This window comes from Motacilla alba, chromosome 25, assembly GCF_015832195.1.
Source record: "Motacilla alba alba isolate MOTALB_02 chromosome 25, Motacilla_alba_V1.0_pri, whole genome shotgun sequence".
NCBI lineage: Eukaryota > Metazoa > Chordata > Aves > Passeriformes > Motacillidae > Motacilla > Motacilla alba.
Genome location: NC_052040.1, coordinates 1700596 through 1724881, shown reverse-complemented (window position 1 = coordinate 1724881; position 24286 = coordinate 1700596). Strand labels below are relative to the sequence as shown.

At 54.9% G+C, this 24286-nt stretch overlaps 3 protein-coding genes across 3 annotated transcripts in view; 1 reads left to right on the top strand and 2 right to left on the bottom strand.

The window, feature by feature from the left end:
• Nucleotides 1–750, top strand: part of LOC119711502 (GON-4-like protein) — a 37383-nt gene extending 36633 nt beyond the window's left edge. The window contains exon 32 of the transcript XR_005259733.1: nucleotides 657–750. The gene's annotated coding sequence lies outside the window, so the exon portion shown is untranslated. The remainder of the gene's footprint in view (nucleotides 1–656) is intronic.
• Nucleotides 141–4211, bottom strand: MSTO1 (misato mitochondrial distribution and morphology regulator 1). Its single transcript, XM_038161838.1, has 13 exons — nucleotides 4023–4211; nucleotides 3813–3936; nucleotides 3687–3741; nucleotides 3307–3370; nucleotides 3170–3218; nucleotides 2786–2900; nucleotides 2565–2682; nucleotides 2340–2474; nucleotides 2085–2237; nucleotides 1442–1573; nucleotides 887–1341; nucleotides 678–796; nucleotides 141–425 (listed from the first exon to the last, which is right to left on the bottom strand). The coding sequence occupies exons 1-11, from the start codon at nucleotides 4095–4097 to the stop codon at nucleotides 1156–1158; spliced, it is 1206 nt and encodes a 401-aa protein (XP_038017766.1). The 5' UTR covers nucleotides 4098–4211; the 3' UTR covers nucleotides 141–425; nucleotides 678–796; nucleotides 887–1155.
• A 6-nt stretch (nucleotides 4212–4217) lies between these two features.
• Nucleotides 4218–22761, bottom strand: DAP3 (death associated protein 3). The gene is made up of 14 exons (XM_038161839.1): nucleotides 22528–22761; nucleotides 21832–21894; nucleotides 21334–21379; nucleotides 16001–16117; nucleotides 12517–12618; nucleotides 10674–10782; nucleotides 10190–10282; nucleotides 9172–9302; nucleotides 8914–8994; nucleotides 7672–7830; nucleotides 6434–6493; nucleotides 5264–5353; nucleotides 4424–4541; nucleotides 4218–4329 (listed from the first exon to the last, which is right to left on the bottom strand). Exons 3-14 carry the CDS (start codon nucleotides 21373–21375, stop codon nucleotides 4244–4246), a joined length of 1188 nt encoding a protein of 395 aa, XP_038017767.1. The 5' UTR covers nucleotides 21376–21379; nucleotides 21832–21894; nucleotides 22528–22761; the 3' UTR covers nucleotides 4218–4243.
• Nucleotides 22762–24286: the final 1525 nt, after the last annotated feature.

The window sequence follows — 24286 nt, the reverse complement described above, 5'->3', positions numbered from 1 at the left end:
TGCACAGCTGAAAAAACCCAACCAAAATCTATAAAACCATCCTCCAGAAAAGCAGCTTTCCTCTGAGTAGCTGGAGAACTTAACCCAGAAATAAGAAGGTTTTTTTGGTAAAATGAGAAGAAAGCAGCAGCTGGGCCATCTCCAAAACCATACCCTTTATTCTGGGAGTCACCTTAAAGCCACTCCCACTCCAGATTAGTCGGAATCTGCTTCATCCTCAGATCCATCAGCTCCAAACCCTGTCTCATAGCACTGGGCCAGGGTCGTGATCTCCTCCAGGGCCTCCTGGAAGTCGTCCTGCTCCAGCCCAGCCGTGCAGAAGCTGCTCCAGCGCCGCGCCCGCAGCTCCCGGCACAGCCCCGAGAGCAGCCAGTGCAGGCCAGGGCAGCTCTGCAGGGCTGCCAGCACAGGAATGCTCTCCACACCTGCGGGGTGACAGGCACAGCAGGGGTTAAACACCCACCAAAGTCTCAGCCCCTGCCCCGTGCTGCCTCACAAGCCCGTGGCTCGCCTGAGCTCAGCTGCTCGCGCTCTGCACGCGGGGTTGGTTTGTTAGTGGTAATTTTTGGTCATTGATAATTCGGGTTTGTTGTTGATAATTTGGGTTTGTTATTGGTAATTTTTACCTCTGTTAGGCCCTGATCTCTCTGTTGCAGAGTTTAAGGGGCATTTGTTACCTGCTGAGGAAAAGCCCTGAGCTCTGTCCAGGAGGAAGCCTCGTCTGGTCAGGAGAGGAGAGAAGAACTGGGGGAAGGGAGGCCGGGTGTGACAGGGCTGCTGGAGCACGTGGGCTGTGCTGTGAGGAGATGAATAAAGTTACCCAGAGCTCCCTCAAGCGTTCCCTGTTCTAAACCAGCACCCCCAGGAGCTCCAAACCTGCACCCACCTGAAGGCTCCTGGGAACAGCGTGTGGCAGTACTGCTGGAGCACCTGCTCAGGGCTCTCACAGCCGTGCAGGGGGGACCTGGGCAGGCCCAGACAGCTGCTGCAAAGGAAATTCAGGGGTTTCCAGCCTGAAACCATCACTGCCTCAGCTGCTTTTGAGCTGTTTTGCTCTAAAATCAGTAGCACTCGCTCACTAGACTGCTCCTCAGTGGAGGGAGCGTGGATGCCCCCAGTGAGGAATCCTGCAGCAAGTGCAGTTCTGCTGCTGATTTACCTGGTGGCTTTCTCTTGGCACATTCCTCGCAGCACAACAGACTGAGCAAAACAGCTGCTGACCTTTTGCTCCTTCCACGAGGACAGAAGCTTCCAGGGCACTTCCTGGTGGGCACTTAGAGCATCAGGGAGCGAGGAGCCAGACAAGGCAGGGAAGGGAAGAGCTGCCCGTGCAGCCACAACCTGGGTTTGGGTGACACAGCAGAGTCTGGAACACGCTCCTGGCACAGCTGGGGGTGTGCAGAACAGCTGCAGCACAGCTGGAAGGCATCCTCGTCCTCACCTTCCTCCCAGAGAAGGTGAGGGAGTCAGCGAAGTGCAGCATGGAGCCCTGGGAGGAGCAGAGCCTGTAGGGAGCCGTGAGGGTGTCGAGTGCTGCTGCCAAAATTGCACTGCTGTGGTAGTTCAGGGATGCCTGGGGAGGAGACAAATGCAGGAGTTGCAGGACAGCTCACAGTTTGTGTCTTTAACTTAACCAGATTGTAAACTGTGCCTTTAAAAGAGGTGTTTTACAGTTATTTCAGGGCTGGGATAAGCAGCCAGTGTCTAACTGTAGTTTCAGCCCAGCTGTTTGCCAGCAAATGCTTTGGTGCCAGTTTCCTTATCTTTCTTTGGCTCCTTAGGGCTCCAGTGAGGCTGGAGTTACTCCAAGCACGGAGAATAACGTAGCAAAGCCTTTCCTCAGTGCCAGCACTGGAGGCAGCACCCCACCAGAAAGCCCAGTGGCCAAGGAAATGTGTTCATATTTTCAAAAGGAAGAAAACTACGGAAATTAAAAGTTGGCAGCTCAGTCCCAGTGCAAAAGCAGGAGAAGGTTTCTGCTGAGCAAAGCACCAAAGCACAGAGCTGGAGGAAGCACCTTGAGAGGGATAAAGCTGCAAGAGCTCAATGCCAGCCATGGTGGGGGATCCCAGTCCAGGACTTACGTTGTATTTTATGTATGGAAATGTCACAGGAGGTTCTGGCTTGAGTCCCAGACTCCCACTGAGTGACAGGGGGCAGAAGAGGGAGCTGTGACGGGAGAGGTGGGCAATGCCCAGGGCCGTGTTCATCAGTCTGTAAAAACTCTTCTGAGGGTCCTGGGGGAAAAAAATCCAACCCTTGGAACCTTAAGGAGCAGACAAGAACCTGTCAAAGCCAGGCTGGGCACCTGTTCTTGGCTCTCCCCATGGTTTACTCACTCCCACAGCACTCAGGACTGGAGTCAGGCCCCAGGTCAGGATCCCTTTCCGTGAATACTCATCGTGGAGCAGCTCTGTCACCTTGGCACCCACTCCAGAGAATCCATTGTGAAGGTCACAAAGGACCTGAAACCCCTGTGGGAAACAGCAGCAGCACCTCAGATTCTGCTTCCCCTTGAGCAGAAAGTTTCTTGGAAGCAAAAGGAGCTTGGACAAGGTGTGAACCTGAAGATAATCACACTCCTCAACATAGAAGTGCAGCCGATCTTCCAGCTCCTCCACACAGGCAGGGTCCTGCAGGAGGCTTTCACCTTGCCCAAAGGCTTCGAGACAACCACAATCCCTAAGGGAAAAGGGTAAAGAGGAGTTATTTTATCCCTTTCATTCATCCTTGAAGGCAAAACTCAGCTCCTGGTTTGGGTTCTGGACCAAAGCCCTGGCCATACCCATCGTGCAGGTACTGCCGGATCACGTAGACACTCTTGGGGTGCAGGTGCACGTTGAGGTAATCAGACCAGAGCCTCACTGAGGGAGCATCCTGGGACCCCCCAGGAGCTGCACCTGCAGGGAGATGGGGAGGGCAAAGGTCCTTGCAGCTCTGAGCCTCCCCTCTCAGCCCCGAGCATCCCCGTGAATGCAAAATCAGTTCTTTAAACTTGTCCATTTTTTTTAGCCCATCTGCTGCTGACCCAGCTCTCCATCAGCCAAGCACCCTTATCCCCCAGTTTTCCTGCTCCCTGTTCCCTAACACGCTGTCCCACAGCAGGAGCCAGGGAATTCTGCCTTTCTGGAACCGATCCCAGAGAACGAACCCGGCCCCACGCACAAACCTGGCCCCGCAGCGCCGGGATCCCCCTTCGCGTCCCCGGCGGCGTCTCCCTGCGGGAACAATCCCGGCGCGGCGGTTACCGGGCGCTGCGCCTCGTCCCCGGGCAGGGAGCGGTGCGGGACCCGCGGCCGCGCTCACCCTGCGGCTCCCGGTGTCCCGCGACGCGCGGCCCCGCTCCCGGTAATCGGCCACGGCCCCGTCCCTGCGACACAGAGCGGCGGCAGCTGCGGGACCCCGTCCCGTCCCGCACTGTCCCGCACTCACCGGCTCACCGGCAGCCCCATCCCGCACTCGCCACTCACCGGCGGCCCCATCCCGCACTGACCAGCTCACCGGCAGCCCCATCCCGCACTCACCGGCGGCCTCATCCCGCTATCGCCAGCTCACCGGCAGCCCCATCCCGCACTGACCAGCTCACCGGCAGCCCCATCCCGCACTCACCGGCAGCCCCATCCCGCACTCACCGGCGGCCTCATCCCGCACTCGCCAGCTCACCGGCAGCCCCATCCCGCACTCACCAGCTCACCGGCGGCTCCGTGCCCGCCCCGTCCGCTCCGAGCGCGCCCACGCCGCCTGCAAACACAGCCCGGTCACGGCGGGGCCCGGTGCCGGCGGGGCCGCCCCCCGCATCCATCCCGCGGTACCTTTCAGCTCCAGCGCCACCAGCCGCGGCGAGGGGGTCTCGGGGCCGGCGGGGCCCCGCCCGAAGCGGAGCAGCGCGGCCGCGCGGAGCTCGGCGGGCTCGGCGGGGCCGCGCAGCGCGGCGGCCTGCGGGGAACGGCGGGGAAGCGGCGGTGAGAGCGAGCCCCGGCCCCGGCCCGACCCCCGGCCCCGTGCCGCGGCTCCCCCCGCACCTGCAGCCCCCACCAGTGCGCGCCCACGCAGCCCGAGAAGTGGCCGAGCTGCAGCGTGACCGCCTCCCCCGGCATCGCGCCGCCGCAGGAACCGGGAGCGCGTCACGGCCGGGCCCGCCCCGGACGGGCGGGGACGCCGGCGGGGCCGGGCACGCGCGGCAGGCGCGGGGACGCGCACGGGACACGGAGGCGGGCGCCGGGAGAACGGAGCCTTTATTGCGCTACAGGGGTCCCGCCAGCCGGTCCAGCTGCCGCGGGTTGGAGCCGCTGAGGAACCGCAGCTCCGCCTTGCCGTCCTCCGTGTGCGCTGCGAGAGAGAGAAACGGAGATGGAGGGGCTGGGGGGACACGGGGGGACAGCCCCCGGCGAGCCCCGCTTTCGCCCCCTGTCCCAGCACTGACCTTTCTCGTGCTGCAGCCACTTGCGCTCCAGGTAGTAGCCGTAGCAGCTCTCGAACTCCCTGGGGCTGTAGTTGGGGACCGGGATGGGCACGAAGGGGTCCAAGGCATCGAAGCCCTCCTGGGAAGGGAGGTCAGGCAGGGTCAGTGGTGGGGGCTGGGGGGGACACGGCCCAGACGGACCCTGGGAGCTCGGTCACGGAGCCACGGAACAGCCGGAGTTGGAAGGGACCCGCAAGGATCCAGCTCCTGGCCCTGGAGACGCCCCAGCGATCCCATCCTGTGCCTGGGAGTGGTGTCCAAGGGCTCCTGGAGCTCAGGCAGCCTTGGGGCTCTGCCCGTTCCCTGTTCAGTGCCCAGCACCCTCTGGGAGAAGAGCCTTTTCCTGCTATCCAGCCCAACACCCCCAACACAGCTCCAGGCATTCCCTTGGTCCTGTCCTGGTGACAGAAATCAGAGCTGCCCCTCCCGAGGAGCTCCCTGAGATCTCCTTTCAGCTCCTCTTTTCCAGCTGGACAGAAATGGCCTCAGATGCTCCTCATCCTCCAGACCCCTCACCACCCTCGTGTCCCTCCTTGGGACACTCCAGCAGCTTCAGACCTTTCAGAGACTGCGATGCCAAACTGCCCCAGCCCAGGGCAGGACAATCCCTGCCTTGCCCCTGTGCCTGGCACACCCCAGGACACTCCCCTGGCACTCAGGGCACTGCGGACCCAAAGCTGTGTGTGATCCACAGAGAGCCTGAGCAGTGTCCCCTCCAACAGAACCAGGTCACCAACCAATTTTTTTGTTTGTTTCCCAATGTGAAGATGGGAAAAATCCCCAAAAGAGGCCGTGACTCACCTTTCCCAGCAACTGCTGGGGAGTGTAGGCTGAGCTGGGTTTGAAGAGCGAGCCAGTCTGGCTCAGGGTGGTCACAATGGCACCTCCATTCTGGAAGGCAGATCAGAAATAAAAATCCTCTCAGCTGCAAACCCAGTGCTGGTTTAGGATCAGCCCCTGAGGCATCTTTTTCTTGGAGGATGGAGCTGCTGGGGCAAGTCCAGAGAAGGGTTCCATGATGGAGCCCCTCTGGAGCCAGGCTGCGAGAGCTGGGGGTGCTCACCTGGAGAGGAGAAGCTCCAGGGAGAGCTCAGAGCCCCTGCCAGGGCCTGAAGGGGCTCCAGGAGAGCTGAGAGGGACTGGGGACAAGGGATGCAGTGACAGGATGAGGGGGGATGGTTTCACAGTAATAGGGCAGGGTTAGATGGGATATTGGGAAGGAATTCCTGGCTGTGAGGGTGGGCAGCCCTGGCACAGGTGCCCAGAGCAGCTGAGGCTGCCCCTGGATCCCTGGCAGTGCCCAGGGCCAGGCTGGATGGGGCTGGGAGCAGCCTGGGACAGTGGAAGGTGGAAGGGGGTGAGACTGATTGGGTTTTAAGATCCCATTCTAGGATCTGGATTCTTGAAAAATTCTGCAAGATTAATTTTTATAATGTTCCAGACCACACTAATCCTGGCTGCTCCATGTGAGCACAGGGAAAACAAATACACAGCTCATGCTCCCAGGGCTGGCATTACAACTTTTCTTACCTAAAATGGGTTTTCTATGCCAACAAGTGAAATACTTTAAAATGGACTTTCCTATGCACCTTTAAATCTGCAGCCTACTTGATCTAGCTCTGGGCATCCAGGGGACTGAAAAAGCAGCAGGAGGAGTTGATCTCCTACAGCAAAATGCTCAGAAACCAGAAGCTCAAAGAACTCATAACCCAAACTGTCCCAGGGGCTGTCAGACACCTCCAGCTCAGGGTCCTCCAGCAGAGCTTGGCAGGGGAATCAGGAAAGGCTGCTGCAGGTTCAAGCTGTCCTCATTCTCCTCAGGGGGTGTGACAAAGACTGATGAGACACTGCTGCTGTGCCCGTGCTCTCCTTCAGCACCGCTGGACTCGTAGCTTTGGGCTCGTGGCAGATTTAATTGCTGGGATTTAATTGCTGGGAGAGACAGAGGCCAAGGCAGAGCCTGGAACTCACCCAGTCGTTCATCAGCATCTTCCGCAGGTTGTGCACGAGCGTCAGCTCCTCTGGAGAAACCTGGTGGGGATTGAATGCATCACTATTTCATTGCAGCAGCTTCTATCTGAGACACCAATTCCCCTCCCCTCCTTCCAGCTAGGCTGGCAGGATCATTTATATCCTTCAGGCACGTTTCTTTCTTTGCTTTCCCTCAGCCCTGCAGCATCGAGCCTGAGTCATGCTGCACTGAGCACCACCCAGGCCCTGCCTCTCCACAACACCCACCTGCATGTCTGCCTCAGGGAGACAGGAGAGACAGGAAAAACTGTCTAAAGCACAATATGAACCTTTCAGGCCCCTCCAAAGCCTGAACATTTTCAGGGATTGCCACAGTGAACCAGACAGCCTCCCTGCTCCCCCTGCAGCAGGAATCAGGGCTGTCCCCAGGGCAGAGCTCTGGGGCAATGATGCCTTAGGATTTTAGCTTTTATAATTTTCATCTCTATTTTATATATTTTTATATTTGATAATTTTTATATATTTGTAATCCTGCAATTCTCTGGTGTCTAACTCTAAACTCCATATGCAATGCTAGCTACAGCTGTCCCATTTTGGGCAGACACAACAATTCCTCTCCAGGCCTGGCAGTCAAGGACACCTCACTGCCTCAAGCCTTGAGAATTGTGAAAGCAAAGTGAGCTGGGGGGAGCAAACTTGGGGTAAATTACTTCATTACCTGAAGCTGCAATTGCAAGATTAACCCCCAGTATGCAAATGGACCAAACTTATAAAAGTGTGAAAACCTGTGATGTCCATTTTGTGTGCAGCCCCTGGGGGGCTTTGTCTGCCCAAAATGTACCTGAAGGCCTTCAATAAACAGAACTGCTTTTATTCTCCTAATTCTGTCTGGCCTCTGGTTTCAGGTAGCCCAAAAAGGCACCTGTGGAAGGGGTCTCGCAGTGACTTCTGTGAAGAAGAGAAGTTTAATAAGAGGATCCATGTCCACCCCTGAAAGAATTTTCTACCAAGGTCATTGGCATAGAAAAAAAGAAAGAAGGAAGGATAAAGAAGAGAAACCTGTAACTGTGAGCACTTTGTTTGTCCTTCCTGACCAATGAGTGAAGTGTAAACTTAGGAGTTTTGTAAGAATGTATAAAAAGCATGCGTGCTAGAATAGAACCAGCTTTGAAGCCTTCTGAAAAGGGAGTGTTGCTTTGTAGTGTGACCATCTGAACTACAACGGGTGCCATCCTCACAGGGCTCTTGTCCTCCTTGCTCAGCGTGGTCCGTCCCCAGAGCGCGTTGACGCCGTCCACGGCCACCAGGAGCCGGAAGGAGCCGCGGTGGCTCTGCTGCTTCAGCTCCCTCAGCACCACGCCCACGGCGTCGCTGGCACTCCTGACACGAGCCAGGCCCTGCAGGAGCACAAGGCACACAGCTCAGCCTGTTTCTGCCTTTGGCTGGGAGATTCAGCTGGGGGTGTGTGTTCTACTGCCATTTGTTAGAGATGGGGCAGTCATCTGCTGTTCATTGGGCAGTTTTCTTTATCTCTCCCACAACCAATCCTCCCTCCAGGAGATCTCTTCTGTTCATGGCCCATTCATTATTAATTATCTTCTGTTCATGGCCACTGAGTGTCCCTGCATGGCTGATCAAATTCCATCATCCCATGGGAGATGCTCTGCCCAGGGCAGGAGCCAAGCATTCCTACCTGGATACAATCTGAGCTTTGGGACACCACAGCAGCCTTTGCCCCCTGCATTCCCAGAGGAGCAGCTTTCTCCTGCCCTGCATTCCCAGAGGAGCAGCTTTCTCCTCCCCTGCATTCCCAGAGGGAGACCAGGCCCATCTCCAGCAGCCCTGGAGCTTCAGAGGAAAACTCCAGCCTTGTCCAGGATCCCTGCTCCAGCAGAAGCACAGCTGGCACTGCAGGAGGGCTGAGCCACCATGGAATGGCACTGCTGCCACCACCCTGACCCACAGGGGGCCAGCTCTTGCTCTCACTCTGTCAGTGTTTTGGTTTTTTTTGTTTGTTTGTACTATTGCATTTGTATTTTTAGTTTTCCTAGTAAAGAGCTGTTATTCCTGCTCCCATAGCTTTGCCTGAGAGCCCCTTAATTTCAAAATTGTAACAATTCAGAGGGAGGGGGGTTACATTTTCCATTTCAGGGGAGGCTCCTGCCTTCCTTAGCAGACACCATCTTGTCAAACCAAGACAATTTCTTGCTAGGAGATGACTTTTGGGCAGCCCTTCCAGGGGAAGACAAACTGACAGTCAACAACCTCTTCCAAGAGCAGTTTGAGCATCAAAACACGGGAATTTCAAATTCTAACTTGGTCATCTATCCGAATTCTCTGTACAGTTTTCTTTACAGATCCACCACATCATCTTCTGTTGATAGGGAGACACCTTCTATTCCCCAGGAGCAACCTGCTCCACAGACACAGCATCCTCTGGTACAAGGTGAGCCACAGCAGCAGCAGGGGCTGTTCCTTACCTGCTCCACCACTTCCCTCAAAGGTCTGCCCTCCTCTGTGCTTTCTCTTTTGCCCCAGATGTATTTTTTTTGTGTTTTTATCTGTGGGAAGAAAACTCTGATGAGGTTGAGGATACAGGAGGCAAAGCAAGGCAGGATTGCAGAATCTGGGAGAAGCATCCAGCAGCACCAGCCATACCCCCGAGGGGATCTAAAGTGCTTTTCCTAGGGCAGCTGAAGAGCAGCACAGGGCAGGGGGTGGGGTTTGCAGCCACAAACCTCTTCCAGGAAACGTTCATTGGAGGTTTTGAAGTTCTTGAGCCAGACAGAGGCCTGCAGAGGCTGATCCAGCCGGTCTTTGTTGTAGGAAGACTGAAAAAGCTCCTTGCAGTTCTTCACCCAGAGATGAGCTGTCAGCAAAATAAAAATGTTGGTTTGAATTCTTTTTTTTTTTTTGTCAAAATAATGGTTTGAGGTGGGGATGGTAGGGGTGTTTGTGTTGCTTGTCCTTATTCTGCAGCTCTGGTAAGGAAAGGCACGGAATCATGGAATGGTTTGGGTTGGGAGGGACCTTAAAGATCAACCAGTGCCACCCCTGCCATGGGCAGCGACCCCTTCCACCATCCCAGGGTGCTCCAAGCCCCATCCACCCTGGCCTTGGACACTGCCAGGGATCCAGGGGCAGCCACAGCTGCTCAGGGCCTCCCCACCCTCACAGGGAGGAACTTCTTCCCAATATCCCATCCATCCCCGCCCTCTGGCAGTGGGAAGCCATTCCCCCTTGTCCTGTCCCTCCACTCCCTTGTAAACATCCTCCATTTTTCTTGCAGTCCCATTAGGTCCTGGAAGGCCACAATTAGATAAACCCAGAGCCTTTTCTTCTCCAGGCTGAACAATCCCAATTCTTTCCTCACGGCAGAGCTGCTTCCCTGATCCCTCTGATCATCTTGGTGCCTCCTCTGGATTCATTTCAACAGGTTCATGTCTTTGGGACCCCAGAGGTGGATGCAGCTCCATCCTTCCTGGAGAACTGTCCCTTGGGATAGGAGGAGGAGGCCACACAGACCCCAAATAATCTCTTCCCATGCTTGTTAACAATGGAGAAAACCAAACTGGCCCAAAGGATGTGTGAGCAGGTGAAAATAACTCATTATGCTCTGCTTTATTCGGGGTTTTTGTGTTTTATGAGCCTTTTGCACTATGGAAAAACAAGGATAGATTGTGGTGGGATATCCTCCAGCCGGTGAAGCAGCTTCTTTTGGTGTTTGGTGTGGTAACAGAGCCCTGGTTTTCTCACCATCTGGGACGTGCAGCACCAGCCAGCCCTGCCTCGAGCAGTAGTGAACCACGTGGCACAGGGTCATGGTCTTCCCTGTTCCTCTCTCACCATCTCCAACAAGCACTGTCAAGGAAAGTCTCTGCAAAACCCCTTCAGTTTGTACTTGACTGTGATTCCTTCAGAAAGGGCACCAAGGGAGTTCAAGCAAGGATGGCACTTCACCCAGCAGACGCAGAGAGTTCCTTCTCCCTGTCCCCCACCCCACCGAGCAGAGCTGGGGAGCCCCATGCCCTCTGTGCCCTGTTTGGAGGTCTGTGCCACGAGTTAAAATAAACCCATCCAAGCTCTGAGCTCCCTGAAGCGCCCAGCGTCCCGGCACTGAGCACTGCCCACGTGGCACAACCACCTCCCGGAGACCACACCAGCTCAGGCTCACAGCCACCCTCTCCCCAGCACAAATTTCTGGTGTTTCTCTTCCTTCCACCCCCAAGCTGAAGGATACAGATCACGTATCTGACAGCAGGGTGGGCAAAGTTGGAGCCCTTCAGGTACGCGAGGATCTCGAGCGCCGGCTTCCGCACCATCACCCGCGCCTCGTTGAAGGTCTGGATCTGAGGAAGGACAGCTGTGACCAAGCTGCCACCAGCTGGCTAAGCACAGCTGTCCCCAGCGCTGCTCCAAACCTGCCTGGAGGCTCCCAACACCCCCAGCCATTGGTTTCTTGAGGTTGGGATTGAAGGCACCTGAGATGGTAGTTCGTGTTCAGACTCAGGTGTTTATTATTTCTTACCTGGGTTACAGCCTCACAACCAGGAGTTCTGCAGCTTTTCATTAGAAGGCACCAAATGGCCAACAATCTTTTGTTACAAGGTCTTTTAAGACTAAACGATCCAATTAAGAAATGCCACCTAGATTACTTTCCCTTTAAAGGCAATAACTGATCCCTCCAATCCTGCAATGTGGACTTTTCTGCTCAATTAGAAAACATCACCCAAACCCATGAGGGAAAAGGAAGAAAAAGGTAAAGAGGAACAACTTGTCTCTGCTCTAAAACTTCTATCTTGCTTCATATTTATTTCTATATTCTAAAACCCCAAACTTTAAGTTTTCTACTTTGTGATATTACACACTTCTAACCCACTACACACCTGTAATCCCAGTATTATTCATCAATTTTTGAAGCTTTCTTCACAGCCTTAGGCCAATTGTAGTGTTCTCTTGTGGGTCTGTGCCTTTAAGCACAGAAAGTTTAAAATTCTCAGCATCCAGGGTTCCAACACCCAGCTCTGCCCCCTCTGCCCAGCAGCACCCACAGGGCTGATCAAGCAGCACTTGAGAGTTGGCCAAGTGCTGCTTCCCCTCAGTGAAAGGATTTTCTTGTCCTTCCCGTGCCCAAAAAAGGTTTCCTGGGTCACCTGTTCCACCCTGCTCCCACAGGCTGGGGTGTGGGTGACTGGCCTGTCCATGAATGCAACTCAGTGACCTGGCTTTGCACAGGTGAGGAACCTGCTCCTGACCCAGGCAGAGCAGAGCCTGGCACGGCTCCATCTGCCTCACCGCACAAACCAGGAGACAAGATTGTTTTGTTGCAGATATAAACTTATTTCCTGAGGCAGCCTGCTTCACACAGAAACACAGCCATGTGGAAGAGGTTTTCCAGTGACTTCTGTGAGCCAGAGAGAAGTTGGAGAAGAGGATCCACGTTTACCCTGAAAGAATTTTCTACCAAAGTCGTTGACATGGAAACCAAGAAAGAAAGAAGGAGAAATAAGAGAAACCTGCAACTGCCTGTTCCAACAAACACTTTGTTTGTCCTTCCTGACCAATGAGTAAAGTGTAAACTTCTGAGTTTTGTAAGAATGTATAAAAAGCATGCGTGCTAGAGTAGAACCAGGTTTGAAGCCTTCTGAAAACGGAGTGTGTTGCTCTGTAGAAAATATTTCTGTGATTCATTTTGTGCTTGGATGTTAGAGATGAAAAACGCTGGAACTAAAGTTGCCTGAGGTGCAACCCTCAAACCCTTCTGCTGCTGCTCTGGGTGGTTGACTCATCTCTTTTAGACGTTGAAAACAACACTAAGGGCAAGGAGTAACTGCACTCTGCTCTCTCATCCCACCAGGAGAACACCACAGTCCCCAGTGGATCTGCTTCTTCCCACTCAGACTCATGGGATGGTTTGGGTTGGATGGGACCTTAAAGATCATCACATCCATGGGCAGGGACACCTCCCACTATCCCAGGTTGTTCCAAACCCCCTCCAGCCTGGCCTTGGACACTTCCAGGGGTGCAGGGGCAGCCACGGCTGCTCTGGGCAGCCTGAGTGCATTCCCTCCAAGCTGGAATACCTGCTGCTGGAAACGATGGGGCAGCCCATGGGGGAACACAGCCTTCACCTCCTCCAGGGGGATGTTGTACAGACGACCCTCGTGCTGCTCCGTGTGCTTGGCCTGGAAGAGAAAATGGCAGTTGGCACCCTGGAAGAGAAAATGGCAATTGGCACCCCTGGAAGAGAAAATGGCAATTGGCACCCTGGAAGAGAAAATGGCAATTGGCACCCCTGGAAGAGAAAATGGCAATTGGCACCCCTGGAAGAGAAAATGGCAATTGGCACCCTGGTGAAGCCCCTTTCCTGGACACAGGTGGCCTGGGAGGGTGGGACAGGGAGGCAATGCTCAGTCACAGGCAGTCCTCTCTTACTGGGGGGCAGAGCAAGAGGAGGAATAACCAAAAAAAGGACTAAAGCAGGAGTTGTGGGGTCAGGACACTGCTGGCAGGTGCTTGGAGGAGGCAAAAGAAAGGAGATCCCACCTGGCACTGAACAATGAAGGGATTCCTTGAGCTCATGTACAAACTGTGGTGTTTTGGGGGCACCATGGATTTACCTCACCTTCCAACAGTCCCCCCGAACCTTGGCAGAGGTGTGGCACCCTTCTGAGTTACCTGCTGGTGTGACACTCCCTTTCTCCTGTGACAAAATGATGTTTCCTGCCTTGGGCTGCTGCCTCCCAGCAGTGATTCCCACCATGCTGTTTGGTTACTGGGGCTGGAGGCTTAAAAACTCATCATTTCTTTTCTGGGGCAATAATTTCCAGTCCCTTGGGGTGACCTCACTGATCAGGGCTATTCCTCCACTGGACTTGAATCCTGCTGCATTTATTTCTAGTGTTTACCCTGCAGGTCTCACCACCATGACAGCAAGAAGCCGTTGTCACTGGGATCTGAGAATTTAATGCCTGCTTCTTCCTTTCATTATTCTCTTTTCCTGCCATGCAATACCTGCAAAGCACTTGCTTATTTCCTCTTGCTCAAGTCATCCTTTTTTGTCTCTTGTCTAATTAGGACAGTAAACAGAGACTACTCTGCAGCCCTTCCTGTGTGACTTTTAGCAGTTTTGTGTTAATCTTTGAAGCTCAGATCTTGTCCTGCTCTGCTTTCTGCATTTTTTCCATGGATTTAAAGTAAAATCATCCTCCTTTTTATTCCTGTTATATATAAAAACTGGCACGCACAACAAATACATCCATTTCCTTGTTTTCTTTACTCTATGTGCCAGCATTTTTGTGTGCAGGTGTGACTTCTGCCTGTTTGGCCAGGAACATTTGGCTTTTCCCAGCTCCTGATGGACCCTTCACGGGCCACTGCTGGAAGCTCTGTTGATATCCATGAATTTTCTGGCCCCAGGATTCTTGTTAAGTCTCCCTTCCCTTCTTCAGGAGGGCTTTGCAGCCTTTCAGCACAAAATCCACCTCTGCTCTCACCTTCTGCCCCTTCCACCCAGCAGCCTCCCCCTGTTGCACACCCCCCAGGACAGACGGACAGGCCAGGGTGTCCTGGGCTCAGTGCTTTACCTCGGCACAGCTGCAGGATTCGAGGAACTCCTAAATCAAGGAATGGTTTCTAGGAAGTTTGGTAACCTCAGCAAAGGGCTGAGCTGCTGGAGCTGCCAAACCGGGGGGTTCACTGGTCAGGAAATCTTTGCAGCAGGGGGGAAATGTTAAATCCTGGCTGTTCAAGAGGTGCCCTGCTGTAAGGAGGCGTCACCTGAGGAGAAGTGTGAAGGGACAATTCTTTTTCCCAACCTTACTTCAAACTGTGCCTTTCCTGGAGTTCTCCTGCATGTGCTGGACACAGCAGCCGTGGCTTTCCAGAAGAGCAGGACTCCAGAGCCCATTTTCATTCTCAGCTTCATCCCTGACTTGCTGCACGACTTTGGGCAAATTCCTTCCCTCTCCTACACAACGTGGGTCACTTATCCTCACCTTTAGCCACTTGGAGCTTTGCTGATGGCAGGGTACACGAACCCCGCTGAAAAATCTGGTGTTTAGGGGCTTCCTTAGTCCCGTTTCAATGGGATTGTCTGATGCAGGAGCTGGGCTGCCCCAGCAGGGCTGAGCTGGCCAAAGCCGTGCCAAAGCTCCGGCACAAGTCAGAATGCCAGAGCCAGTTGCCTGGCAACCAAAAGGCAGGCACAGGACAGTGGGGACAATGGTGGCCATCTGGCCTGTGCTGTGCAATCCGTGGAGACACGGGGTCACGTGCAGCAGATCATCCCTGTTTCCATAGAGACCCCGGAGGAATCGGCACCGAGAGGCTCCAATTACACAGCAGCAGCAGAGCACCTCAAAGGCTCATTCCATTCATTTACTGCCCTTCATTTTGTGCTCCAGACGGAGAGCGTGAGGCTGGAATTGTGATGCTGCAGAGCTGTGCTGGGGTCATCTGGGGTGTGGTTTTTATCTCCTTCACAGCCAGCTCAGGGAGGCTTTTCCAGGGAAGAATAGCCCTGGAGTTGAAATTCATGGTGTCTGGTGACAAGCTAAGCCCGGTCCCAGCTCCCATCTGTGCATCTGTGTCTCATCTGTGCAGCTCTGGAGAGAAGGGATCAATTCCTGCTCCCAGGAGCTCCATCCTGAGCAGGCCCATTGATGGAGCTGATCCCTGGTCTGGGCGTGTGCACCCCCTGCCCCGGCAGCACTGCTGGCTGCCAGGATGGCCCTGGTGGCAGCCAGGGCTGGCTGCGTGCAGGGACAGGGGTGGCAGTCACAGGGACAGAGGTGGCAGTCACAGGGACAGGGGTGGCAGTCACAGGAACAGGGGTGGCAGTCACTCACCGTGTGCACTCTCTGCCCCGGCAGCACTGCTGGCTGCCAGGATGGCCCTGGTGGCAGCCAGGGCTGGCTGCGTGCAGGGACAGGGGTGGCAGTCACAGGGACAGAGGTGGCAGTCACTCACCGTGTGCACCCCCTACCCTGGCAGCACTGCTGGCTGCCAGGATGGCCCTGGTGGCAACCAGGGCTGGCTGCGTGCAGGGACAGGGGTGGCAGTCACAGGGACAGGGGTGGCAGTCACAGGGACAGGGGTGGCAGTCACAGGGACAGGGTGGCAGTCACAGGGACAGGGGTGGCAGTCACTCACCGGGACAGAGGTGGCAGTCACAGGGACAGGGGTGGCAGTCACAGGGACAGAGGTGGCAGTCACTCACCGTGTGCACTCCCTGCCCTGGCAGCACTGCTGGCTGCCAGGATGGCCCTGGTGGCAGCCAGGGCTGGCTGTGCACAGGGACAGGGGTGGCAGTCACAGGGACAGAGGTGGCAGTCACAGGGACAGGGGTGGCAGTCACTCACCGGGACAGTGGGGGCAGTCACAGGGACAGGGGTGGCAGTCACTCACAGGGACAGTGGGGGCAGTCACAGGGACAGGGGTGGCAGTCACTCACAGGGACAGTGGGGGCAGTCACAGGGACAGGGGTGGCAGTCACTCACCGGGACAGTGGGGGCAGTCACAGGGACAGGGGTGGCAGTCACAGGGACAGTGCTGGCAGTCACTCACCGGGTCGCTCTCGCTGGTGTGGAAAATCGCTCGGGGCTTTTCAGCTGGGCCATCCTGGCTGGACACAGAGCTCAGGCCAGCCCTGGCTGCCGTGGGCAGGGCACAGCCACGGTCCAGCTGAGGGGAAAACAAGGTGTGAAAAATATTAACATGACTATTATATGTGTGATGTTAGAAAGTTATGCTGTGTTAATTTTCTCAAGTAGTGTGTTAAATATAGTTTTAGGTTATAACACAATGTTAAAATAGAAACTGTGCTGTGTGAGATACTTTTTTTTAAAGAGAGGAATGAGGTGCTCGCACTGAGACAGCAGCCACAGGACACCTAAACCTTTCAGAGAAAGAGAATTTATTGCTCCATTATCAGAAGAAACTAACTTCTTCCTGCCTCGCTCCATCAGGATTCAGAGGAAGAAGTTGACACTGACCAGACAGAATCCTTTGTTTGAATGGAATTTATGCATCATGTATGAGGCGTATGAATATGCAACAGGCTGTTGCTTTTAAGGGTTAATCCTCTGTTAACCTGGGTCCCTTTTCAGGCTTATTTTGCCCAGAAAGAGGTACCCGGACTGTCCGTAACTCTTTGTTTTTACTGTCTTATATTGTCCAAAATCCTAATTGTCCAAATTTTTATTACTCTAATTATATTACTATTTTTATAACCATTTTATTACTATTAAACTTTAAAAATTTTAAAAACAAGTGCTCGGCGTTTTTCACAAAGGCAAAGAGACAACAAAGCTGTCAGCAGCCCAGGATTGCTGGTGGAAAGCAGCCCAGGGAGTCTGTTCTGAGCACTCTGTGATCCCAACCAGGCACGTGCCACTCAGAGCTGAACTCTGATTGCAATTAGAATGGAAACCCATCAGCAGCATGGAAATTCAGCCGGAAAACCCACACGCTGCAGAACCAGATTTCACCTTTAGATACCTGCACTGAAACCATCCCCACCCGAGCCAGTTCCACCTCAGGGAGCCAAGCCCCGCAGCCGAGTTTTACCCAAAACACAAAACTGAGTTTTACCCAATTGACACGAAATTCCTTAAGATCCCACATGCAGCCATTAAGGCCTCGCTGCTGGGAAGTGCCCACCATGTCCCTGCCTACACTGAGGAGCGGCAGCACCCTGGAAATTCAGGCTGTGTAACAATCCATAATCACCTCAATTACCCAGGGATTAGTGCAGCTCTGCCCACTATTTGATATTTATAATTACACTCCCTACACTGATTTCCCTGCCTGTGTCCCTGCATCCAGACTCTGGCATTAGGATACAGACGTGGCTGAGAAACCAAAACAGCCAGCTAAGCTGATTAATTCATTTTCCCCCCAGACAGACTGCTGAAGCCAGCCTGCAAAGCCCAGCCAAAACAGGCAAGGAAGTGAGCAGCGGCAGGACAAGCATTTTATTATGGTGTGCTGAAAGAAAACACAAACATTTGTCAATGATTTAGAAAGTGCATCCTCCAGACGGGCTCTGGGAGAAGCTGAGAGCCCCTCGCAGCACTGACAGGGCCAGTTGCAGCCGAACAGAGGCAGCGGTTTCCTATTTTGTCTGTCTGGGTGAGAGCAGCAGAATGCAAAGCTCGGAGCCAGGGACAGCTGTCTCAGCTCCCCCATGGCATGACACAGCTCTGCTGCCACCCCAGTGCTCCTCAGGGGGCCACTGCAAAGCCACAAGGGCTCCAGTGAAAGTGGGATTAGCCACATTCCAGATGCCTGAATCAGCATTTGGGCACTTGCCCTCCTGTTAGGGAAGGAATGAAACCAGTCTGGAGCCTCTGGAACAAACAGCTGCAGTGCAAATAGGGAGATCACCCAACACATTTTGCTCCCACGTTGCTTTTTTCCTCCTCGAATCCAAAAGATCCTTTAGGATGGCTTATTTGAGTTTAAAACCCACCGAGGTGACAATTTACAGCCTCGAGCAAAGCACAAAGATGCCAGTTTAATACATGAATAACTACAGAAGGCAACTTTTGTCACCTGATCACCTAGAAAATGTCAGCCCTAAGCCTGGAATCAGAATCCCTCTCATTTCCCTCAAACAGGGGGCCCAGAAAAGCTGTGGCTGCCCCTGGAAGCATCCAAGGCCAGGCTGGATGGGGTTTGGAGCATCCTGGACTAAGGAAAGTGTCCCTGCCCATGGCAGGGGGTGGGAGTGGATGTTGTGTGAGGTCCCTCCCAACGCATCCATTCTGAGCTTCTGGGATCCCACATTTTCTCCTCCTCAAGCCCCAGGTGAGTGTTTGAGAGCCCTGAGCTCTGCTCAAGCCCCAGGTGAGTGTTTGAGAGCCCTGAGCTCTGCTCAAGCCCCAGGTGAGTGTTTGAGGGCCCCAGGTGAGTGTTTGAGAGCCCTGAGCTCTGCTCAAGCCCCAGGTGAGTGTTTGAGGGCCCCAGGTGAGTGTTTGAGAGCCCTGACCTCTGTTCAAGCCCCAGGTGAGTGTTTGAGAGCTCTGCTCAAGCCCCAGGTGAGTGTTTGAGAGCCCAGAGCTCTGCTCAAGCCCCAGGTGAGTGTTTGAGAGCCCTGAACTCTGCTCAAGCCCCAGGTGAGTGTTTGAGAGCTCTGCTCAAGCCCCAGGTGAGTGTTCAAGGGCTCTGAGCTCTGCTCAAGCCCCAGGTGAGTGTTTGAAAGCCCAGAGCTCTGCTCAGCTGGCAGGGAAGCTCCCTGCCCATCCCTTCCCAGGGGTATCACACCAACCCTTAGCCCTGACCACTGCAGTGCTGAAGGAAAATGAAGCAAGGATGAACTTCTTGCTCTGTGTGCAGATTTTAGGGATGCCCAGGCACAGCCTTGAGCTGAATGATGCTTCATCAAACCAATATTAGCAATGTCATGTTTTAAAAAGCCCAAACTGAGCTCAGCAGGAGGTGGAATCTCTGTGGGACACAAGCCAGCTCCTCATGAGCTCTCTGAAGGGAGTGGAAGTCAGAATACAAGTCCAGTCCTCTGGTCTTGCAGCCAAACATTAAATTTGTTATTTTTTTCCATCAGCACAGCCCATCCCAAATGTAAATGACTCCACCTGCTCCCTGCAATGACATTATTTTACTGTCACTTGCAGCCTTAGCACCACAGCTCTTGCCCAAAACCCCCTGGAAGCTCGTGGTGCTTTGTGTGGGAAATGGATTTATAGAAAATTCTCAAAACTTGACAGAAGGTTCACACAGCGTGGATTTGTATGTAAACTTTGAGAGAAGAAATGTTGATTTAGAAATGTTATGGGATAGGACAGACACTGTTGAGAGAGAAACTAAACCAGAAATAAGTTTTAAAAGATGGCTTTGCAAATAAGACTAAATACTTTGGAGAAATAGAACTATGAAAGATGAAAGATGTATTGTATTAACTCATGAGGGGTCATTTTAGATGATTAGTTTTAAAGTAGTGACAACACAGTGTAGTTAAAGTTGACAAGCTAAAAAATACACTGTACTGTAATTAGGATTCAAATTAAACTGCAAACTTCGGACACTTTGGAGCTTTGCCACTGTGGGTGTGGAAGCAGCTCCCAAGCACCTGGAGAGGGGAATCACTCCTCTCTGAGGGGGTACAAAGCCAACAGAGGCGGTGAGTACAGCCCCGCTCACAGCTGCGCTGGGTTCCAGAGACACAGACCTGCATTTCACCAACCACCGTTGCCATTTACAAAAATCCACACTTTAAACTGTCTGCAGACGGCTCAGGACACCCCTGCAGAAGCATTTTATATCCCGAGTTTATACATTTATATTATATCCCGAGTTTAGAGCATCGAGGCGCTTGGTCCCTCCTCCTGAACAAAAGCTCAGCATCCATCCCTGGGCTCTGGAATTCCAGAAACACGCACAGAGCTCCCCGTGCAGCTCGGACAGCCACCCCCAGCACATCCCTCGGGCTCTCCCATCCCCACGGCCTCTCCAGCGCCTTTTCCCCGGAGCGGGGAGCGCATTTCAGGCCGAGTTTCCATCTGCGAAAGGACGGGAGCCGCCTCTCCGGCATCCCTGAAATGGCAGCGAACCATCACGTGGGGCCCGGAGATGAACCGGGAGGGCCGAGCCGGGAGGTGGAGCTGTTCCCGCACGATCCGGGGATCGGGAATGCCGGGCTGTTCCCGCACGATCCGGGGATCCCGGGCCCGGGAATGCCGGGCTGTGCCCCACCTTCCAGGGCTCGGGAATGCCGGGCTGTGCCCGCACGATCCCGGGATCGGGAATGCCGGGCTGTGCCCGCACGATCCGGGGATCGGGAATGCCGGGCTGTTCCCGCACGATCCGGGGATCGGGAATGCCGGGCTGTGCCCGCACGATCCGGGGATCCCGGGCCCGGGAATGCCGGGCTGTGCCCGCACGATGCAGGGATCCCGGGCCCGGGAATGCCGGGCTGTTCCCGCACGATGCAGGGATCCCGGGCCCGGGAATGCCGGGCTGTTCCCGCACGATGCAGGGATCCCGGGCCCGGGAATGCCGGGCTGTGCCCGCACCTTCCGGGGATCAGGAATGCCGGGCTGTGCCCGCACGATGCAGGGATCCCGGGCTCGGAAATGCCGGGCTGTGCCCGATGTCCCCCGGATCCCGGGCTCGGGAATGCCGGGCTGTGCCCGCAGCCTGCCCGGGAAGGGAAGCACAGCACAGGCAGAGCTGCAGGCACACGGCTGTGCTGGAGGGGGAAAGCCTGGAAAAGGCAGCAGCAAACCACACAGCCGGAACTCTTTCCCATCGGGAAAGCTCCAGACCTGCTCCATGAGCTCCCGCTGCTGTTTAGGGTTTAAGGAGGCTCTGGGATAGCACAGGGCTGCTGTGAGCTGGGGCAGAGTGCATCCCTACACCCACCCAAAGCACCACTCGGAGCCAAAATGGCTCAGAAAATGGAAAAAGGAAAAGGATCTTCCCCCAGAGGCTGCTGGCACAGCCCAGGGCTGCCAGAGCTCCGGGGGCATTTGGAGCTCCCAGCACAGGGGGCATTGCTGGGGTGTCCAGGCAGGGCCAGGGTTGGACCCCATGATCCCTCCAGCTGGGAATATCCCACAGTTCTGTGATTTTTGGCAAAACTCTTCTCACCAGCGTTTGTGCAAGAAGGGTGGGCTGCTCCTCTGGACACTCCAGCCACGCAGAGCAATAACGATCCCCATTTCCTGAGAACCACGGGAAGGGAAGGTGCAGGATCTCAGAACCCTGGCTCCAGCCAGGCTCCCTCTCCCAGACTCCTCAGGGAAACGAGGGAATGCTGGACCTGCTCTTTCCTCAGCCCACAGTGGGAGTGTACTCATTTTTTATGGCTGAAAGTTGTCATTCCAGGCCACAAGAAAGTCAAAATATTGGAAATGGCACCGGGCTCTTCCAGGACTTACCTTCAGAGAATGGCACACGAGTCCTTTCAGGCTTCTCAGCATTTTCCTGCAGGAACAAAAGCAGATATTTTAGGGTTTTTTTGTTATGCCTGATTATTTTATGCTGAGAGAGAACTGTTTGTGTTGAGAGACCTTCACGACAAAGCACACGAATAATTCAGAGCAAGTGCCAGGTGCTCTGCAGTAACACAGACTGGTGGTCAGCACCACTTGCTTAGGAAAAACTATTAATAAAATGAAAATATTATTATTATTATTAATAACAATAACTAGTATTAAATTAAAATATTTTTTAAATTTTAAAATTTTCAAATTTTAATGGAATAGTTAAATGGAAAATCAATAGTTTAATGGAAAATAAAATCTTAAATCTTTTAAAACCCCTTTTATCAGGGACTTTTTCACAGAATCTCCCAAGGAGAAAACGCTGATCTCGCCTGCCAAGGATGCTTTGAGAGCTGGGTGCAATAAGCTGCATCCAAAGGGACAATTAATTACCTGAATTCCTCAGGAGGAGCCGCTGCCTCGGTGGAACTGGTGAGCAGAACAAAGCTGGTTCACCTGCACAGAAGAGCATTTCCACCTGTCACTGCAGGGAGCAGGCAAACAACCCCACAGGGCAGGCTGGGAACACTCTAAAGGAGAGTTTCATTCCTCCAGCTCAAATAAACACGGGAAAACAGCCCCCCACTCCTGCTATTTCGGGAGTGAGTAAAGAGGGATTTTGGGACATTTTACGTGCTTTGCTGGTGCACAGCAAGGAGAAACCCTGCAGATCCCACTGATTTCTCATCAGTTTTAGCTGCAAAGAAAGCAGGGATGGGAAATCTTCTTTCCCAGACACAACCAGGAAAATTCAGGAGTCACAAGGCTGAATTATGTTCATGCTTTTAAACTTCCTGCTGTTTTTTTTTTTAATTTTTATTTTTAATTTCCTGCACCATCCTTTTAAAACCCGGGGTTAATTTTGAGCATTCTGACGGACTGCTCAAATTCTGACAGGATCCCTGAAGGACCAGCACAGCTTTGGGGCTCAGCCCCGGGAGCAGGGGACGGAAACCGCGGCCCTGAGCGCACCCGGGCCGGGTTAGAACGGCCCCGGTGCCCCGGGAGCACCACGCGTGCATTTCCGTGGGTTTACCGCCCAAAATTAAACAGACAACGCACCCCAAAGGTGCCTTTACAGCCACCCACCAGCGACCAGAACGCCTCGTTCGTCCCAGTTAAACAAATCCAACCCGCGGTCGCCGCACACCGAGCGCGGCCCGGCCCCCCCGGTGCCCCCCACGTGCTGCCCCCCGTTCCCCATTCCCGGTCACACCGGGGGCCGGAGCAGCGCGGCCGTTCTGGGGGGAGCGGGAGGGCGCGGCCGTGCCCCCGAGGGAGCCGCGGGGCGGCCGAAGGGCCCGCGGTGCCGCCCCGGTGCCGCCGCACTCACCGGGCCCGCCGGGGCCGGTCCCGCCGCGATGAGGGCGCCGCTACGGGAGGCGCTGAGGGACAAAAGAGGCGCGGTTGTGAAGGGCGTGGCCGTGTGGGCGGGGCCGGGGGCGTGGCCTCCCCGCGGTGTTTCTGAGGGCGCGGGGTTAATTTGCTTAATTGAGCTCGTCCCTCCGCGCCGCCTTCGGCACGGGGTTCATCGGCAGCTTCTCAGAAACGGGCACGTGAAATCAGAACCACGGGATGGGTCGGGTTGGGAGCGAGCGCTGTGGGGCACAGCCGGGGGCACCGCCCTGGGCAGGCAGGGCCATGCCAGGGCACAGGGCTGTGGCTGGATGGCTCTGGGATCCCCAGGCAGGGAGGCTCCGCAGCCTCTCTGGGCTCTGCTCAGGGCTGGGCACTGCCCAGGGCAGCAGCTCTGCCTCCTGGGCAGGGGCAGCTCCTGGGCTCAGGCCCTGCCCGTGCCTCTGGGGCCATCGCTGGGCCTGGAGCAGAGCCTGGGCCTGCTCTGAGCCCTGCACACAGGGACACGCTGCGACACACTGGGATGGACAGGGACACACACACACAGGGACAGACTGGGACAGACTGGGACACACACAGGGACAGACTGGGACAGACTGGGACACACACAGGGACAGACTGGGATGGACTGGGATGGACAGGGACAGACTGGGACACACACAGGGACACACTGCGACAGACTGGGACACACACAGGGACAGACTGGGATGGACTGGGATGGACTGGGATGGACAGGGACAGACTGGGACACACACAGGGACACACAGGGACAGACTGGGATGGACAGGGACAGACTGGGACACACTGGGATGGACAGGGACACACACAGGGACAGACTGGGACACACACAGGGACACACTGGGACAGACTGGGATGGACAGGGACAGACTGGGACAGACTGGGATGGACAGGGACAGACTGGGACAGATTGGGACAGACTGGGACACACACAGGGACAGACTGGGATGGAGAGGGACAGACTGGGACACACACAGGGACACCTGAGGACAGCCAGGAACACTCAAGAGACACCCAGAGACAGACAGGGAGACACAGGGACATACAGGGACACACATAGGGACACCTGGGGACACCCAGGGACACTCAGAAACAGAAAGGGACACCTGGGCACACTCAGGCCCAGACAGGAACACCCAGGGACACCCAGGGCCAGACAGGAACACCCAGGGACACCCAGGGCCAGACAGGAACACCCAGGGACACCCAGGGACACCCAGGGCCAGACAGGAACACCCAGGGACACTCAGGGACACTCAAGCACAGCCAGGGCTGAGGCCCCTCTCATCTGGGGCTCTCTCCAGGCTGAGCAGCCCCAGCTCCCCCAGCCTTTCCTGGGCAGGGACCCTCCAGGCCCTTCAGCACCTTTGTCACCCTGCAGGAGCTCCCTGTCCCTGCGGTGCTGAGGGTCCCAGAGCTGGGCACAGCACTGCAGAGCTTCAGCACTCCCTGGATCACTGCCTGACCTGCTGGG